Source organism: Perissodus microlepis, chromosome 7, assembly GCF_051167445.1.
Source record: "Perissodus microlepis isolate ML-2025 ecotype Zambia chromosome 7, ASM5116744v1, whole genome shotgun sequence".
In the NCBI taxonomy this organism is placed as follows: Eukaryota; Metazoa; Chordata; class Actinopteri; order Cichliformes; family Cichlidae; genus Perissodus; species Perissodus microlepis.
Genome location: NC_140467.1, coordinates 57,431,777 through 57,450,249, shown reverse-complemented (window position 1 = coordinate 57,450,249; position 18,473 = coordinate 57,431,777). Strand labels below are relative to the sequence as shown.

The window sequence follows — 18,473 nt, the reverse complement described above, 5'->3', positions numbered from 1 at the left end:
CAATTTAGCTGCTAAATGCTCCACTACTGTAACCAGCTATTGTCTAACAGTGTCTATCTGCGGTTTAGTACTGAGCAGGTGTGAGATTTGTTTGTTGAGAACAGCTGCCTCTGGCAGTTGAAAAGGACTGAAAGAAGTGAAAAAAGAACCGCAGCACTAATGTCACGAGGGGACGACTAAAATGTGAGCTAAATTAACTACAAATATTAGTAAAGCATTTTCTCATCACCATGAAGGTTCATCACAATAAATGACAATTTTTCATAATGTTTTTAAAAATTCGCTATGGTTACATCATATAGGTACAAGCAGAATTTGCTGAAAACACATCTTTAACTCTACATAAGACTTTTTTAAAAAGTTGCTTGTGTTGTTGTCAAGATTAAGGTCCGTCATTTGAGCAAGATGACTAAAGCTGATACAATATCTTGTACCTTTTTCTCTTACAATACATTATTAATACACAGGAAAAAACAAGCAACAGGTTCTCTAAAATGTTTCAGCTTCTAATTTGACTTCCAGTGTTTCTTGTGAAGTATTGATTGTATCAGAAAGATGGTATTGTTTTCCAGGGCAACATATAGTATCAACATAGCATCACATACGATTTTTCCACCCTGCTCTTCACTGTAAAATATGTGTTGTAGAAGACTTCTGTGTTTTCCATGATGACCTTCTGGTAGAATCTTAGAGCATCCTATTTGGGATCATATACTTATATGCTTCTTTTCTCTCCAGTTTGTGTATATAGTCATGTGAAAAATAAAGTTTTCACAGGAATCTATTTAGTCTTGTGAAAAACTAATTACATCCCATAATTGAGAGGCTTGAAGAACCACCTTTAGCACCAATAACTTTAAGTAATTGTCTTCTGTATGACTTTACCAGTCTCTTAATTCATGGCAGAGGAAACTACTGGGAAGACTGCCAACTGTCCTAAATGTTTTAACTCGTGAATAATCTTTCTCTTTGTAGAAAAACAGACTTGTTTGAAATTGACTGTATAATCGTTCCCAGATTGATGGGCAGCAGCAATGGTTTCCTGTTTGACACTGTGTTAAAACACTCCAGACCAGCAAACTCAAAACATTCACTGTTATAGTTGTTTTTACATTTGCTAATGATCAGTGAATCAAGTGCATTCAATTAGCAGCACCTGACTGCTACTTACCCTTTTAATCCCTATGTAAGAATTAAGGAAGGGCTTAGTTTTTCATAGAACTGTACAGAGTCCTGTAAAAAAGAAAGTTTTTCTCAGGACTGAAATCACCAGCATAGTCACATTAAGTTCAGTCAAATATAACTGCACATGAAACAGTATAAACATACTGGACATAAGATATGTTATCACCTTGCACAATTACTAATAAGTTGCTATAGCTTCACTGTATGCAAAACTGCAAGGAATCTCACATTTGTCAAGGGCATTAAAGCATTTTTATCACTAAAATCAATAAGAAATCTCAAGGCATTAAACTACCTTAATACTTCATACTTTCCAGACTCTTTGCAATGGCAAAGCTTAATCTAATCTAAATTAGTAATGTTGATGGTGGGAAAAATACTCTCACATTTGTCTCTTTTGTGATGTATATTAAGATTCAGTCTTTTTCTGATAGTTAAGAAAACTATGAGCACTCAAAAAGAAAGTAAAGGTCTACAAAGCAATGTGTTTTTCGAGTGACAACACAAAGGGTTAGGGGAAAATGCATTAAAGGCTGTTTCTGACCCTTGTTGTCCACAAACAGACAATTAAAACTTGATCAAGGATCTTTATCCTGCCAGTCCATGCTCCGAAATAAATGTTACTGCATTAGTTGTGACTGATCAGATAGTCGTTTAGTTGTGCAGTGATCTAATCCATCAGGCAACTATAGAAAGTAGCTGCAGTACAATGTAAAAGGTGAACTAAGCCTTCTACTTTACTTCTTGCTGGAAAAGAGTTCCCATAGACAGAAAACCTACAGTGTCTGTCTATAGCGTGCTACCTCCATCTATGGAGTGGATCAGTGGAATAGATGGATAGAAAACAGTTAGCTCTATTGAAATTCCACTCTCCAAGGGCTGTGGTTTAATTACTGATAGGGATGTAATTAGCTGAACATGGCAAGATAGAGCAAGTTTTGTGTGGGAGAAAGAGACTTTAAAGAGAGTCTGTGCGAGCACAGTGAGGTCTCCATTTAATTAGCGAAACAGCTTGTGAGACGGATTGGTAAGAGAGGCTGCAATCTAAGAAGGAAAGGGTGAGGAAAGAGAGGAGAGAAGGGTGATATGGATTAGGTAGGAAAGAAAAGCACTGACACAAGAGCATGAAGAGGGGAAAGAGGAAAAGGAAAATTAAAAAATAAGCAATGTAAAGCCTTAAGTTAAGGGCAAGGACAGAAACAAAACGAAGACGATGATTGGAGGTGATAAATCTTTTAGCCCTATTGCATTAGCTGGTTCAAGGCCATGGATAGGCTGGCTACTTTAGTATTCACAGTTCATTTAAGGGGAGGTAAGCCAAAACCAAGGCTTGAATAAAGTACACAATCAGCGAATGTGTCTTCCCCAGATAATTTATAATGGATTTGGCTTGCAATTCAGAGGGTTAAATGTTAAATGCAGCTACTGGACTGACTCACCCCAATGGGGAGTTTAAAAATATGTTTGAAATCCATTTGGTTCTCGCTCCTGAATCTTGTCTATTCAGTAATCCAATTCTATTTTTGTTCTATAATCCAGTAGCTTTTACAGAGCACAGATGCTTTAGCATCCTGTGGTCCTGCAGCAAAATAACAGAAAAGCCACCCTCATTCTGTGCCAACTCATAAAGAAAAACCTAGGATGTAAATTGATAATTCCTAATTTGTGATGAAAGGCTATAATACTTTTTTCTTAACTTTTTTTGGTTATTTTCTTTTTTTATCCACTTATCCATTCATCCACTTTCTTCCACTTTCCAATTTTAGGATCATGGGGGGGTTGGAGTCTATCCCAGCTACCACAGGACAAGAGGCAGCGTACACATTGGACAGGCTGCCAATCTGTTTGAGGGCTTAACAGAAAGAGACTGTCAGTCATTCGCATTCACACCTAGGGCCGATTTAGAATCACCAATTAACCTAATCTGCCAACAGCATGTGTTGACTGTGGGAGGAACCCACATAGACACGGGGGAGAACATGCAAACTCAGCCAAAAGGCCCCACCCGGATGGTGGATTTGACCCAGGACCAGAAGTTTCTTCCTGTTACAACTGAGTTTTTTCTCCCCACTGTTACCAAGTGTTTGCTTATGCTGATTATTAGCATTTTATCTGTATTATTGTTGTGTCTTTACCTTACAATAAAAAGCACCTTGAGGTAAGTGTTGTGTTTTGACACTACATTAATACAACTGATTTGAATTGAATTAAACTGACCTTTTGACCTTAAGTTTGGAAATATTTTATGATTAAAGATAACCTCACCTTGAGCAGCAACAACAGAAAAATCATGCAATACTGTTAACATACTGCAGACGCAGGTCAAAATTCAAGTTTTTAACCTGGTTAACATGTACACATCCTGCTTTTTTATATGCTAAAATATATCATATCGTATACCATGAGTTCATCATGCAGTCAACACGCTGGCTGAGCAATGCCATGAAAGTACAGAGTACTAATTACTGTCTCTAGAACTGAGATTACGTGAGCGGGGTATTTCATGTGTGAAACCCTAAGAAGCAGTATGGCTAACTTGAGCAGAGAGACTAACTTGTGAGAAAAAGGTTTATCAAACATAAGCAACTTATACAGTTCAGCAGTGTGAACCAGCACCTTTCTGCATGTAGAAAGAAAATGTGCTAGTGATTGCAGATGCAGTGCAGATGCAGAGAGAGAGTAGAGGGAGGCAGCAGGCAATCATCAAACATGATGAGGCAAGGATAAATTTGCGTATACTAGATGAGGTCATTCAAAGTTGCCTTTTAAAGGCATTGTGAGATTATGCTTTATAGAAAATAATTTTAAGTATGCAACTTTGATGAACTGAGATGTATTTTTAGGGGTTTAATCAATGTTCTTCTACAAGCATGTCATGCAACTGGGCAGTCATCTTGGTAAAAGCTCTGTGCAGTTACTCGGACAGTCATTTTAACTGCCATTGCTAATACTGTAGATCTCTCTTTTATAAAATCTCTGTTTTATTTAATTCTGGGAGTAGGCCGTTACACTATAACATAACAGATACTGCCAATTTACATTTTACAATAGATACTTCTGGAATATAATTATGTGGGACTTTTATTTGCTTAGTCATTATTGTAATGTATTTTCTACTAAAAGTGTCACTGTTGAATATATATCTGTACAATTATACAACAATCAACTGAATAACTTACAGTGTCTGGTTGATAAATGCAACATTTTAATAGTGTGTGGTGTAAATATACCGGATGTTACTATGTCTCTGGTCATCCAGAAAAGCCCAGCAATAGGACACAGGAATCAGGAAGCAGTTGGTCATGGTGATTGGTTTGTGAGTTTGTGTGTAGTTTAACACACAATAAAAATCTACTGTGCTGGAGGAGAAGTCGAGGCCGGGGTAATGGGCTTCTGCGTGCAGTTTCACCACCTCATGCTGCGTGTGTCCCTGGTAATTTACTTCAAGAAACTGGCAAACACATGAAAGAAGAGAAGAAGAGTTTTTTTTAACTATGTTAGTAAGTGAACAGAGAATACAGTTTAGTTATTCACAATAGTTCCTCATCTTTTTGTCTTTTTAAACCTTTAATCTCAATAAGGCTACTCAAAGAAAAAGGTTATCCTATAGCTTAGTGAAGGCATGGGTTTTAGATAATTATAATGGGTGAAAAGAAAAAATTATTGCTGATTTAATTTCAATGTAAACCCAACTGGGGTCAAAACACCCAGGTGAAGAATGAAAATAAATGCACCATGTAAGAAAAAGATTGCATCAAAGTTACCACATCCACAGTTCTTGACTCTCGATCCTTATAGAAAGCTGAATTAAAGCATACCCACACCTCAGCCTGATGTCCGTCTCCTAAAACCACCGACTGGGAAAATATATACAGTACTTATAGGACTAATATGCATTTTGATATATTCATCAAAATAGTGCACACTTCTTTTTCAGAGTATGGTCTTGCAGTTGGAAGAAATCAAAATAACTGAATCGTTTTTTTATTGTGATTCTGCCATGGGAACCAAACTTGTCAACAATATTCATCTAATCTACAGCTTCACTCAGACATGCCAGGAGTTTGAAAGCCTCAAGCTTTTTAATGAGCTCAAAAAATTTGAGCTATAATAATGAAAACAAGGACATTCTGCATGCAATATCTGACCTTAAATTCACTGATCATTACAGAAAAGGGGAATTCAACAAAACTATATTTCATATTTTTAGAGTTTATCAAAACTTAATTTGGGGTTAGTGCCAAAAAACATCAGTGATTTTGCACTGTCAAATCTCTATTTGTTTAATTTGGGGGCAAATGTCTTTAAGGGCACATACTGCGTTCCAAGAATATCAAAATACAGTAGAGTCACTTCTGCACAGCAAACTTCACAAACAGATATGAATTACGAAGCGTTAAAAGAGTATTTAGATATGAGCAATAACACAAAATAACATAAATCTGAGTTAAAGGTATGATACAGATAAGTGCAGCTGAATGATTAAACAGCATGTTTCAGCAAAAATGGAATCATTGGAACTGTACTTGATGAAATTAGAAATAAAAACAACCAAAAAACAACAATTTGTACTCACACGGAGAGAAAGGCAGAGAGGATACATTCTTTAGAATCAGCTTCTCGTATAGGGGCAGCAGTCTCTCTCCTTTGACCTGTAACACACAGAAACCTTTTAAATTAAGTGAACAACAACAAAGAGACATGTCTGAAGCACAGGTATTAAACTGCTGCAGTTTGAATTATTAACAGTTAAAGGTTGGTTAAAAATAATCAAAATGTTAACAGAAATATACATAAAGGAGGCAAATGAGATTAACATTTATATGTATGAGAGCTGCAGTTTATGGGACCTTTAATGATTGTCCACATAACCTTTAGACAACATTTAAAACAGTTATGGGATGCAATCATAAAAGCATTGCAGAGTATTACAAAAAATGTGCTTTTAAAAAAGTACTAAAAATGCAATGTTTGGTATTCTTGCTCATGACTAACCTTCTTCATGTAGAAGTTGCTTTGAGCAAAATGCTGACCAGTGGAGCTACAAAGTGACAAATAACATCCACAGATATGATCTTCTCATGGTAGCACCTGCACCAACAATAGCATAGCACGCTTGATGCTCACGTACAACCTGGGAAGCCAAAAAGAAACAGTCTGTACATGTAGTATACTGCATATTGAGCTGCAGCATCTGTTCTAATGCACAGATTGGCTATGATTATTCACTTTTAGGACATACACACAAACAGTTTCACCTTAGGACAGTCTGAAGACACTGTGAGCTGGAAAAAAGCTCACAGTATCACAGAATGAGGCTGACCATCTTTCTGCTGGAAGGTGTTACTCCACGTCTTGGAGCATCTCTAGGTTTAGGAGTTGAGAAAGGAGGTAGGAAACTCTGGCTAGGCAAGTTTCCACCTTTGTGGGTTTTTGAAGTGGGTTGCGAGTTATCAATCTTCCTGTACATCCGGTGTACTCGCATGCCAAGGTTGAAGAGCTTGAAGTGATATTGATATGACTCGTGGCTTACAAAGCAAAAAGAGCTCAAGGCAGATTCTTGGTGTCATATTATTCACTTCTGCAAAAGGACTTCATGCTAAGTCAAAATTGAATCTGTGAAAATGAAATAGTGATTTCTACCTGAATTGTGTGCCTAGGTCGAGGCCGGGACGAAAAGGTCGGTCAATGGCAACTGTAGTTCCAGTGCCAGTGGCACAGAGGAGGACAGTGTGCGCCTGACTGTCCTGTATAAAGATCTCCAACTTGCCCTCGAACTGAATCATGTCCTTCAGGTGTGCCACAACCTTGAGCTCCAGCTGGCCCCGTGGCAGTACAGCTGCCTCACTGGACTCAACACACTAAAAGGACTCTCTGGTGGCCTAAGGAAACATAGGAGTTATAATCTGAGTCAATTTACAGTGTGAACCTGATGAGCTGAGGTGTTACCACAGAAAGCCTCACCTAGAAAAGAGGGGCAGTGCGGTCGTTCCAATAGCTCTTTCCATCACTGAAATGTGATGCTTGAAAATATCTCCCCTGTGGGGGCGTTTTCTATAACTGTGTGGCACAATGCTATTGAGATCCTTGAGAGATAGATGTGTGTATATCATATAGCTGAATAATCACATCACCACTTCTATGCGGCATGAGATCCTTGAGTTGGAAATAGAGCAGACTGACATATAGTAAGTAAGACAAAACATATCCCTACTCTGAGGAAGGGTAATGTGTGGATGCACGTTAAATAAGACAAGTGTAACTTATGCTAAAATCTGTTATAAAATACACAGAGATATAAACAGGAGAATAGCTTTTAAAATAGAGCTGCTGCAACACAGCTATATATATTTATTTTATTTCGCAGCTTTGCAGATTGTTCGATTGCACTTTTCCAAATAAAGATCAGTGTAATGAGAAAACAGACGTAAATCTAATAAATCTCTGCAGTCTTTAAACACAGCAGATAGCTTTTCATTGTGCTCAGCGTAGTGTACATATATCTGACCAAGCAGTGGTCGAAATCGCAATCAATGTTCTATACAGAAGCTCTGCTGATCTATGGTTGGAGCATAAACCTTTAATTGGGGTTTTGAAAATGAGCTTCCTATTAATGCGGTGAAGCTTGGGTGCTTTCACTGCCTTATAGCACAACAAAGTAAATCGGTGCTTAAAAATATTTTCACTCAAACTTAAATATAAAGCTTTCACTACATTTTGACATTGAAAGCCACCTTCTCAGTTTGAAGGAGAGATGATACGTATGAGGAAAAATGTCAAACAGCCAAAACTTGACCAGTGAGTGACTTTGGAAGTCGCAGATCACTTTCTCAGCATTTGTACAATCAAGGAAAGAGGCTGCTGAAAGCTGGCTTGGACCGGGTCGATACCAGGGTGATCGTGGTAAAGGGGTGGGTGGAGTCAAAAGAGGAGAAAGAGCACAGGGTTGACTCCCCTGGGTAAGGAGCAAGACGACTGGAATCTCAATAATCACATCAAACCTGCTGCATCACACAGCTCGATTAGCATTGATTGCTTTTAAATGCAGCACAAGACGGAAGGGTTTAGAATTCTGATTTGTGCTGTATGGTCTGCTGCTATCAACAGCGCATAAAAGCTTAATAAATCCTGTATTGATGGTGCAGTGACTACTGCCAGCCAAGTTTCATGTCAAACAGTAATACAGAGTGACAAAATCGACTGTCAAAAAAAAGCAGCAAATTCAAAATTAATATTCTGAGTTTTAATAACGTTTCTCTTTCAGTTTTCCAGTTCTTATGTAAGATTCACTGACAGGAGAATTTAAAAAACATGAATAAAAGTCTGCTTATATAAGGGATTCTCCAGGAAAGCAAAAGTGTTCATGTGCAGCCTGCAGTGCTCACACAATTCTTCATTGCCTGTCTGAATGGTTCTACACCATATAAGATAACAGAAGGCCAGGATGGATGAGGAATGAAGTCGTTCCCACGGATGGTCACTTAAATGACAAGACAGACTGGGTACCTTATGCAATATCCCCATGATCTTCTGTCATCAGGTCTATTTGTGTGGTTCTTTGCCAGCCTATTGAGCGGGACGTAATGTAATTCTAGGAGAATCTGCATCGATTGACGCCTGAGAGTGCAGAGGAGAAACTCCTTTCCTCAACACTGCCTTAGAGGAGAGGACAGGGTCATAAAACTGCAGTTACGCAGGGGTTTGCCTGTGTGTGTTTAAAATTGTGCATGTGGATGGTTGTGTCTATGTCAGCTTTGGAAGTATTGAGGTACAGTTCCAGTCACAAGTTGGCTCCCCGTGGTTATCAGGCAACGCTGATATGACAGTACGTAGGGAGGGAAGAGCTTTCAGAGAAAAGTGAAACACTAAATATGATAAACTGTGGCTCTCTGGTTGCCAGAAAGTTTAGTGTTTCATTTACCATGAGTAAGCACTATAAATGCATACAAGTGGAACATAACCATTTTAATTTACAAGGCTTTTAAGACCTAGAAAATCAAACGTAGTTAATGTCTTAATATGTAGGTAACAGCTGATAACACTGAAGTACCATTTGCAGAGTGAGAGATAGAAGTGGAAGTCTGTTATACAGCATGGGTTAATCTACTATTTGTGCATAAATGTTACAATATCCAAAAGCGAGGCTCTGTGAGTTGATCATTAAAATTGTCAAAGGAGCTTGCAAAGAAAAGCGTCTGGACTTCTTTAAGTTTACTTGAAGACGTTTCACCTCTCATCCGAGAAGCTTCTTCAGTTCTAAGGTCAAATGGTGGAGAGTCCCAGATATAAACCTAGTGGGAGTATCCCCCCACAGAGGGACAAAAGGACCCCCTGATGATCTTCTAATCGCCTGAGCCAAGGTGTGAAACTGGGTGTGGGTCCCAATCAGCCAGAGTTTCGGGTGTGTTCATTGTGAAACCTGGCCCCACCTTATCATGCGAATTCCTGAGGTCAGATGGCCCAGGATGTGAGTGGGCGTTAAGGCGTCTGGGAAGGGATCTCAAAACTGGATTATAGATGGCAGAGAGTTGGTGTCGTAAACCCCCGCCTCTGTTCAAAGATGGTCGCTCACAGTGGACATAGATGGCTTCTTTCACTCCTCTTTCAAACCATCTGTCCTCTCTGTCCAAAATGTGAACATTGGCATCCTCGAAAGAGTGTCCTTTATCCTTAAGATGCAGATGGACTGCTGAGTCTTGTCCTGTGGAGGTGGCTCTTCTGTGTTGTGCCATGCGCTTGTGAAGTGGCTGTTTGGTCTCTCCAATGTAGAGGTCTGGGCATTCCTCGCTGCACTGTACAGCATACACCACATTGTTAAGTCTGTGTTTTGGCGTTTTGTCTTTCGGGTGAACCAGTTTTTGTCTGAGCGTATTGCTGGGTCTGAAATGCACCGGGATGTCATGCTTGGAGAAAACTCTCCTAAGTTTTTCTGATACACCGGCTACATAGGGGATGACAATGTTGTTGCGTCTGTCCTTCTTATCCTCCCTCGTTGGTGTCTGGTCTTCTTTTCTGTGCCTCTTTGCTGACTTTAAGAACGCCCATTTAGGATAGCCGCACATTTTGAGTGCTTCCTTTACATGTGTGTGTTCCTTCTTTTTTCCTTCAGGCTTAGAGGGAACATGTTCTGCCCGGTGGTGTAGGGTCCTAATTACTCCAAGTTTGTGTTCCAAAGGGTGATGGGAGTCAAAGAGGAGGTATTGGTCCGTGTGTGTGGGCTTCCGGTAAACTTCGATGTTGAGTTTGCCGTTCTCTTCAATGTGCACAGCGCAGTCCAGGAAAGGCAAACAGTTGTCCTTTGTGTCTTCCCTGGTGAACTTGATGTTTTTATCCACAGCGTTAATGTGCGCAGTGAAGGATTCCACTTCTTGTGTCTTGATTTTGATTTGTCTTGATTTTTGTAAAAGCCTTTTACAGACAAAAACATGGCTGTGCCATGGGCTCCCCCGTGTCACCTATTGTAGCCAACCTTTACATGGAGGAAGTGGAAAGGAAGGCTCTTGGCTCTTTCAAAGGAAGAGTACCCAGCCACTGGTACAGATATGTGGACGACACCTGGGTCAAAATCAAGACACAAGAAGTGGAATCCTTCACTGCGCACATTAACGCTGTGGATAAAAACATCAAGTTCACCAGGGAAGACACAAAGGACAACTGTTTGCCTTTCCTGGACTGCGCTGTGCACATTGAAGAGAACGGCAAACTCAACATCGAAGTTTACCGGAAGCCCACACACACGGACCAATACCTCCTCTTTGACTCCCATCACCCTTTGGAACACAAACTTGGAGTAATTAGGACCCTACACCACCGGGCAGAACATGTTCCCTCTAAGCCTGAAGGAAAAAAGAAGGAACACACACATGTAAAGGAAGCACTCAAAACGTGCGGCTATCCTAAATGGGCGTTCTTAAAGTCAGCAAAGAGGCACAGAAAAGAAGACCAGACACCAACGAGGGAGGATAAGAAGGACAGACGCAACAACATTGTCATCCCCTATGTAGCCGGTGTATCAGAAAAACTTAGGAGAGTTTTCTCCAAGCATGACATCCCGGTGCATTTCAGACCCAGCAATACGCTCAGACAAAAACTGGTTCACCCGAAAGACAAAACGCCAAAACACAGACTTAACAATGTGGTGTATGCTGTACAGTGCAGCGAGGAATGCCCAGACCTCTACATTGGAGAGACCAAACAGCCACTTCACAAGCGCATGGCACAACACAGAAGAGCCACCTCCACAGGACAAGACTCAGCAGTCCATCTGCATCTTAAGGATAAAGGACACTCTTTCGAGGATGCCAATGTTCACATTTTGGACAGAGAGGACAGATGGTTTGAAAGAGGAGTGAAAGAAGCCATCTATGTCCACTGTGAGCGACCATCTTTGAACAGAGGCGGGGGTTTACGACACCAACTCTCTGCCATCTATAATCCAGTTTTGAGATCCCTTCCCAGACGCCTTAACGCCCACTCACATCCTGGGCCATCTGACCTCAGGAATTCGCATGATAAGGTGGGGCCAGGTTTCACAATGAACACACCCGAAACTCTGGCTGATTGGGACCCACACCCAGTTTCACACCTTGGCTCAGGCGATTAGAAGATCATCAGGGGGTCCTTTTGTCCCTCTGTGGGGGGATACTCCCACTAGGTTTATATCTGGGACTCTCCACCATTTGACCTTAGAACTGAAGAAGCTTCTCGGATGAGAGGTGAAACGTCTTCAAGTAAACTTAAAGAAGTCCAGACGCTTTTCTTTGCAAGCTCCTTTGACTACGATGACCTGGATGACTGAGAACCTTCACAGACAGATCATTAAAATTGTTCTACACTGACAAAATATGTCACCATTTGACTGGATTGTAATGTATATATAATGTTTATAATATATTCTCCTGTGGTAGGACTAAAACTGAAGTGGCAGCTAATTATTTCAAAAGCTAACAAAGCAATTAAATCATCAGCTCGTTAATTACATATCCAATTGGACTGAAAATGAATTAGTCACAGGAGCTAAGGAAGACAGAAAGCCAGTACGTGAACTGATAGATGACTGGAGAGATATGTAGTAAATCCACTCTTAAACCTGGATAACGCTGCTTTTTTTTTTTTTTACTGTATGCTTCCAAATGCTTTAGCATCCCACTATGAGATGTGAGCTCATATAAAGTTGTGTTGTTTTGTTTTAAAGTGTATAAGAATTTCTAAATCAATTTTTAGTATATGTCTGCCTGCCTATGCCACAAATTCTAGTGTCTGTATCATGCTACTAGTAAAGTGAGCTGGAATAGGTGACTGGGTATACAGGTGCAGGGTTTTGGCAATGCTCTTCAGAACTGGGATTTTGCCAAAGCTCAGCTGTGGGCTTTGGATGTGAACTACTGGTCCCTGTCCAATACATGACAAGGCCACCTCCTGGAACAGAACAGAAATAATCAAGGATCAAAGAATAAATATTATGTCTTTATTCAGATATCAAACATATTTAACTTAGAGTCCAACACAAACACTTCCACTGACCAGGTATGGCTGGAGGCTGCTGAACACAGCAATTCATAGAGTGCTGCAGAGCTTTCCAACAGTCTTAGCTATGAGACACACAGAAAGCTTCTCTGAGCTGCCTGGATGAATCACTCTTCTAGGTGCAGAACTGCTTAAAAGCAGTGATGGATTCTCCTCATTTTCCTGAATACAGAGACAGGAAAAAATATACATTTTAATGCAGCCATAGTGCATCAGATGTAATTATGGAACTTGCCTCCATACATGGGATGAAACATTTGTGACTTGGAAAGGAAATCCACAGTCCCACTTAGTGTTCATCACTGCTGTATAAACGGATAAAGCACAGTAATGGATAATATGAGGTCAGCTTTTGTTGTCTTTTAAACCCTCATTTGTCTCAAAAATAATTTCTTACTTAGCGACAGTGTGGCAACAGCTTATTTAGGTATGCATTTATGTATACCGACAACCTGCTCAAGATCAAACTGAACATCAGAAAGAGGAAGAAAGAACATGGTATGGTTGTTGGTGCCAGGCGAGCTGATCCGAGTATTTTAAAAACTGCTGCTCTGCTGGGATTTGCACACACGATCATCTCTAGGGTTTAGAGAATGGACCGAAAAAGAGAAAATGTCCAGCAAGTAGCAGTCCTCAATGTGAATATGCTTTGTCGATGCCAGTCTCATGTTCAATGGGGTGAGTACCCAAATACAAGACAGTTGGCTGGCTCGTCTGATGATTCTCAATTTCTGCTGCAACATTCTGATGTATCTGTATCAAATGCTCAGGCTTTTAAGGATATTTTCTTAGTCCACTTTAGGCCCCTTACTACCAAGTGAGCATCATATTCAACACCACAGATGCTACTTGAATGTTATTGCTGTCCATCTCTTTATCCATGTTCTCATGGCTGCCTCTAACATAATAAGGGCCAGTTCTGAATTCAGAAGGGGGTTGCAATCTGCTAATAAAGTGGCCAGTGAGTGTATTTCAAAAATAATTGATGAACACTAAGGCTTAAACAAATCAAAAAAAAGATATCTTCAAAGTAGCACTTTCACACATCACCAAAGCTCAGTAAGGAAAGCGAGGACAAGAAGATGTGTCCCCATTACCACACAGTAATTACATTAAGACAGAATCTCTTCAGTCTGGACAAGAGTGACAATTAGAGCAACCAATGAGTCATTAACTGTGTTTTTGGCAAGCTGTAAGACGATCCTTTAAACAAATGAGATATAATGTTTTTGTTACTGATTTTCTTCACCTTTAGAAAAAGCCAGTTAGTATTTTTTCACATTTTCGGTCTTTATGCTAAGCTAACTGTCTCCTCGTTCCTACTTCATATCGACTGAAAAGGAACATGTATGCTCTAATTCCCTTCAGTTCTTAACACAGACATGTAAACTCTACAAATCCCTTTTTTTTTTTTGTTGCTGCATGGATCTGTCCAACCTGATCAAGCATGCCGTAGCAGGCGGGCAAATTGCTAGAGTTGGTCAACCGCACTTTCTGTTTATAGGGGTAATTGAGGAGTCCAGCACTGGAGTATCCACCACAATCTCAGGCACAACACACCTATCAACACAGACAAAAGAAGAGAGTCAGACAAGTAGAAGAGAAACAGCGAAATGGGTGGAGAAGAAAAGATATGAAGAGTATTTATGGACCAAAAAGTAATTGCACGGCATCATGCCAAAACTCTATTAATTAGAATGAATTCATAAAAGTATAATGACGGTGATTGCCGTGAGGAAGTCAGATTGCCACTGCCCTATTCTGAATGATGATGCAGGTGACATTCCATTGTATTATAATGCAAATTAGCTTCTGAATATTTAACACATCCTCCACTGATTTGCCGACACCTGCATGCAAGTTCAATGGACCACATTCACAACTTGTCAAAGCATCAGAACATGCAGACAGCTGAAAGCACAGCAGATTACTGGCAGAAAAAAGGTACTTTATTTGAGAAAAAAGGATGATAGAAGAGTTTGCTAGCAGGCATTTTGGGTACCACAGTGTATATAGTTGTATACTTAAGTACATATATCTAGCAGGTTCCATGTGGCAGATTAAGGCTGTATTACAGTCTATCATGTAGTTTACAGTTTACAGAGATCTTTTGTTCCCTTGTTTGAGTTCTGTGTGTATACGTCAGGTGAGGGGCAGCCAATCAAAAGAAAGTGGGCTTTTACAACTAACAGGTTTAATAGCAGAGAATCTAAAGTGCTTTGTTTGGCACAGATAGTGAACTAGTGAGCTACACAATGGTCCAATATAACTTAAATATATTTTTAAAACTGTGAATGATTCAAAGTTCTTCTAGTGGAGTTCCAGAATAAAATAAATAAATAAATAAAATAAAACAAAGATTAAGCTGGTAATGAGTGTCACAAGTCCCTTTTTAATCTATAATGACAAATAAATGGAGATGAGTAAAAAGTACAGTATATCAAGAAAATCATAGATAATTTCATTGAATTTGTGTGTCATATTCCCCACCCAAGACACCATTACACCACTGCTTTCTGTCAAACATAAATTTCCAGTCAAACTCTAATTTTCTAAGAAGAGGTTGTATTCTATTTTCCTTTGGTAGAGGGATGATGAATCATTGTTATTCATTCTTTTTTTATTGAGTATCTTTTCAAATGAAACAGCCTCAGGGCACAAAAGCAGAAATACAGGAAGGTACAGGATGTTTACTTGGATTTATTTTACCACAACTTGAGGCATAACAAAACTAACTTCAGCAACTGAACGTTTGAGTAAGTTTGCACACTCAACAGACTCTGTATGTTCACATGTAAATGTGTCTAACCTAGCCTTCATAGGCAAAGACAGCATTTCCTCCCCGACGCCGTCAACATCCACTACTAGCACCAGCCTGTGTGTTCCAATAGTGTTGGAGTACAGCGTCACCTGTACACACATGATGATGATGATCATGAAGCCATTTATTTGTCATTTGCAGTTCCCTGCAGCAAAATTGAACCTCTTCCGACCATACATACAATACACAAACATCACATCGGGTAGGCAGGTCACAACAGGTAGCGTAAAGAAAAACAATGAAATGTACAACAAAATAGGGAGATGGAGGAGAGAAAAACAGAACTCTTCTCATACTGAGCTCCTAGTAGGAGATCAGTATGAGAACAGAAAACAAAAAAATTCCTCAGCACAAAAAGCACATGAATCTTCACACCATAACACCCTGAAAACACATCACAAGCAACAGGGGTGGGTATGAGGTGAGAGTTTTCCGGTGTAATCAGCAGCATCTGGTATGCATCATACATACACACAATGAGGCCAGGAAGACCAGTACAGGAGAAATACAGGAAAACCAGTGTCTAAAGTTAAAAGGAAAGAAGTTAAAGTAAAAAAAAAAATTCACCTTTAGTTTTATAGTGTTACCCATTATTAACAAAGCAGCTTGATAAAGATGCGGATGGAACTACCTAGGTCAGCTTTCTTGTGTTAGCATAGCAAGTCTTGCCCAGACAAGAGGCCTGCTTCTGTCTGACTGGTAAAAATGCCCTTCCCTGTGGTTTGTCAATACAAACTCTAGTGATGTGTGCTGTGTTCATGGTGCACTTTGAAAATGTTTATAATCTTGGCAATCCGTGAGCTAATGTTGGCTGCATTGTTGCACTATACCATTATACTAAAACTGGTATGCTAGCTCTGGTCTCTGATTAATTGTTGATTAATTGTACCTTAATGGATTTATCTGACACAGTACGGACTGAGCCTGTTGCCGGGCAGATCGTGAATTCCACAGGCCTTGAACGAAGATTTCCAGCAGTATGACCTTGCCGATTTTTTCGTGACTCATCAGAAACCTTTCTAAATAAGCTAATGCTAGGCGAGGCCCGACCATCTCCCCAGACATGCAGGATGAAGTTCACGGGCACAAAGGAAGGTTTGAAAAGGATGCACACAAGTGTTTCTGGGAAACCTATGTAGAGAGAGAGCCAATATGAGAAAATATGAAGATATTAGTATATGTTATCATGCACGCAAGGATAAAATCCAAGGAAAAATGTAGCATACCAAAGGCTACATCCCCAAAGTCGAGCTCTGAAACATCAAAGTGGATTGTAGGACAGATTACACAGACAAAGAAACCTTGAAAAGAACAAGATGAAAAATCTGAAAATAGGTACAGAGAGGGTAAAGGATCCATGAGTCAGTTTGTTACATGTAAATGTTCTGTCAGAGCAATGGCTCCATTCCTCGCCAGCTTTACCTAAAGTTGAAGGTAAGTGGTTGAGGCTGTCCTGTCACAGCTAGCAGCAAGTCCTCAGAAAATGAACCCAATATCCGACTGCGAAGGTGACTTCCACAGTCTGGCACTCCCAGAGGGAACAACACAGTGGAGAAACGGCGGCCAAAATCAGCCCTTTATTCGACAACTGCAACTGGAGAAGAAAGATTTCCTGTATAAGCTATACTCGGTCAATAAGAGTTTGCAATATATTATCATAAAACTCAAAATGAAGTGTGTGTATTAATGTTGAAACAGAAGAGTAAATATCCAACAATGATCATGTAACTACCAGATGTGTTTTATGGAGTATATCAACAGATAAAAGATGGTACGTGGTATCAGCTGTGTGCATAAAAAGTGGCAAAAGAAAACTTGCAGATGATTTTATTACACGTTGTTGCTGACTGGCAGAAGAACCACCTGGCAGTATAATAAACTATAACCACAGAGGCTCTGTCAACTAACATAACGTTGCATCTGCAGCGTTATACATACATACTAGCAATTTTATAAAGGAACATAAGTGTATGCAGCTTATATGTCTTACAAATGCTTATGGTATGATCCGCACACGTAAACGTAAATGATTTGCAAATGCGGGCAGTGATTTGTGTGTAACTTTTGAGGACTCACAAGCACGTGCTACAAAACTATTTTACAACTGTCTATACCTAAACCTGAATGAATATTTATAATTACAAATGCCTAATAATATATTTGGCATTACTCTCGCTCACTTACAAAACCTTAAATACGTGTGCAGAAATCTCCTGATCCACACAGATCACGTTGCATGCCCAAGTGGGGTTTTGAGACAAATTTCATGCTGTCAGCTTCGCACTGATCCACAAATGTAAGCTGTGTTCATGTGCTAGTGTAAAACTGGGACATCTGTGCTTCCTCTGCACTGCAGGTTTTTTCCCAATTAAACTGGGCTTATCTTCTTCTAAATAAACAGAACACCCTTCTACTAGAAAACATAGATTTACCAATTACAGATACTACACAGTGGGCTATAAAGGTTAACATATGGCTAAGCTGCTGCTACTTGCTGCTTGCAAACTGAGTCAGACCTCAGCTGCAGATGGTTGAACACGTTGTACATCACTGTGGATCATACTCTGAAGTGACTAAATACTAACTAATCTCTGCATAATTTGAATACAGATATAATCCAGGTAATGTGAAATAACACTTTAATGTTAATCTTAGCATTCTCTAATAACAGCAGGCTAACATTAATGTTAGCTTAATGACTAATCCTGAACATCTCAGGATGTAGCAGCAGCTTATTTAAACCATATGTTAACCTTTACAGACTACTGTGTGGTGTCTGTAATTGGAAAATCTATGTTTTTTCTGGATGACGAGTTCCTCTTTTTTGTTTAGAAGGAGAAATGCCCACTTTATTTGAAAAACCCACAGGACTACAAGCAGGATGTTTGTTAGTCCCTAACAGTTAGCCACAAATCATGGCACACGTTTGAAAATCATAGTC

The 18,473-nt window shown here is 39.7% G+C and overlaps 1 protein-coding gene across 1 annotated transcript in view; it reads right to left on the bottom strand.

Moving 5' to 3' along the window:
- hydin (HYDIN axonemal central pair apparatus protein) overlaps positions 1-18,473 on the bottom strand; it is a 55,494-nt gene that overhangs the window by 26,769 nt on the left and 10,252 nt on the right. Inside the window, 16 exon segments of the mRNA XM_084932480.1 lie at positions 5,762-5,837; positions 6,181-6,200; positions 6,203-6,280; positions 6,283-6,400; positions 6,432-6,470; positions 6,509-6,713; positions 6,829-7,067; positions 12,197-12,201; positions 12,459-12,603; positions 12,709-12,873; positions 14,149-14,228; positions 14,231-14,271; positions 15,521-15,621; positions 16,422-16,663; positions 16,759-16,833; positions 16,950-17,107. Coding sequence (XP_084788606.1) covers positions 5,762-5,837; positions 6,181-6,200; positions 6,203-6,280; positions 6,283-6,400; positions 6,432-6,470; positions 6,509-6,713; positions 6,829-7,067; positions 12,197-12,201; positions 12,459-12,603; positions 12,709-12,873; positions 14,149-14,228; positions 14,231-14,271; positions 15,521-15,621; positions 16,422-16,663; positions 16,759-16,833; positions 16,950-17,107 — 1,787 coding nt within the window.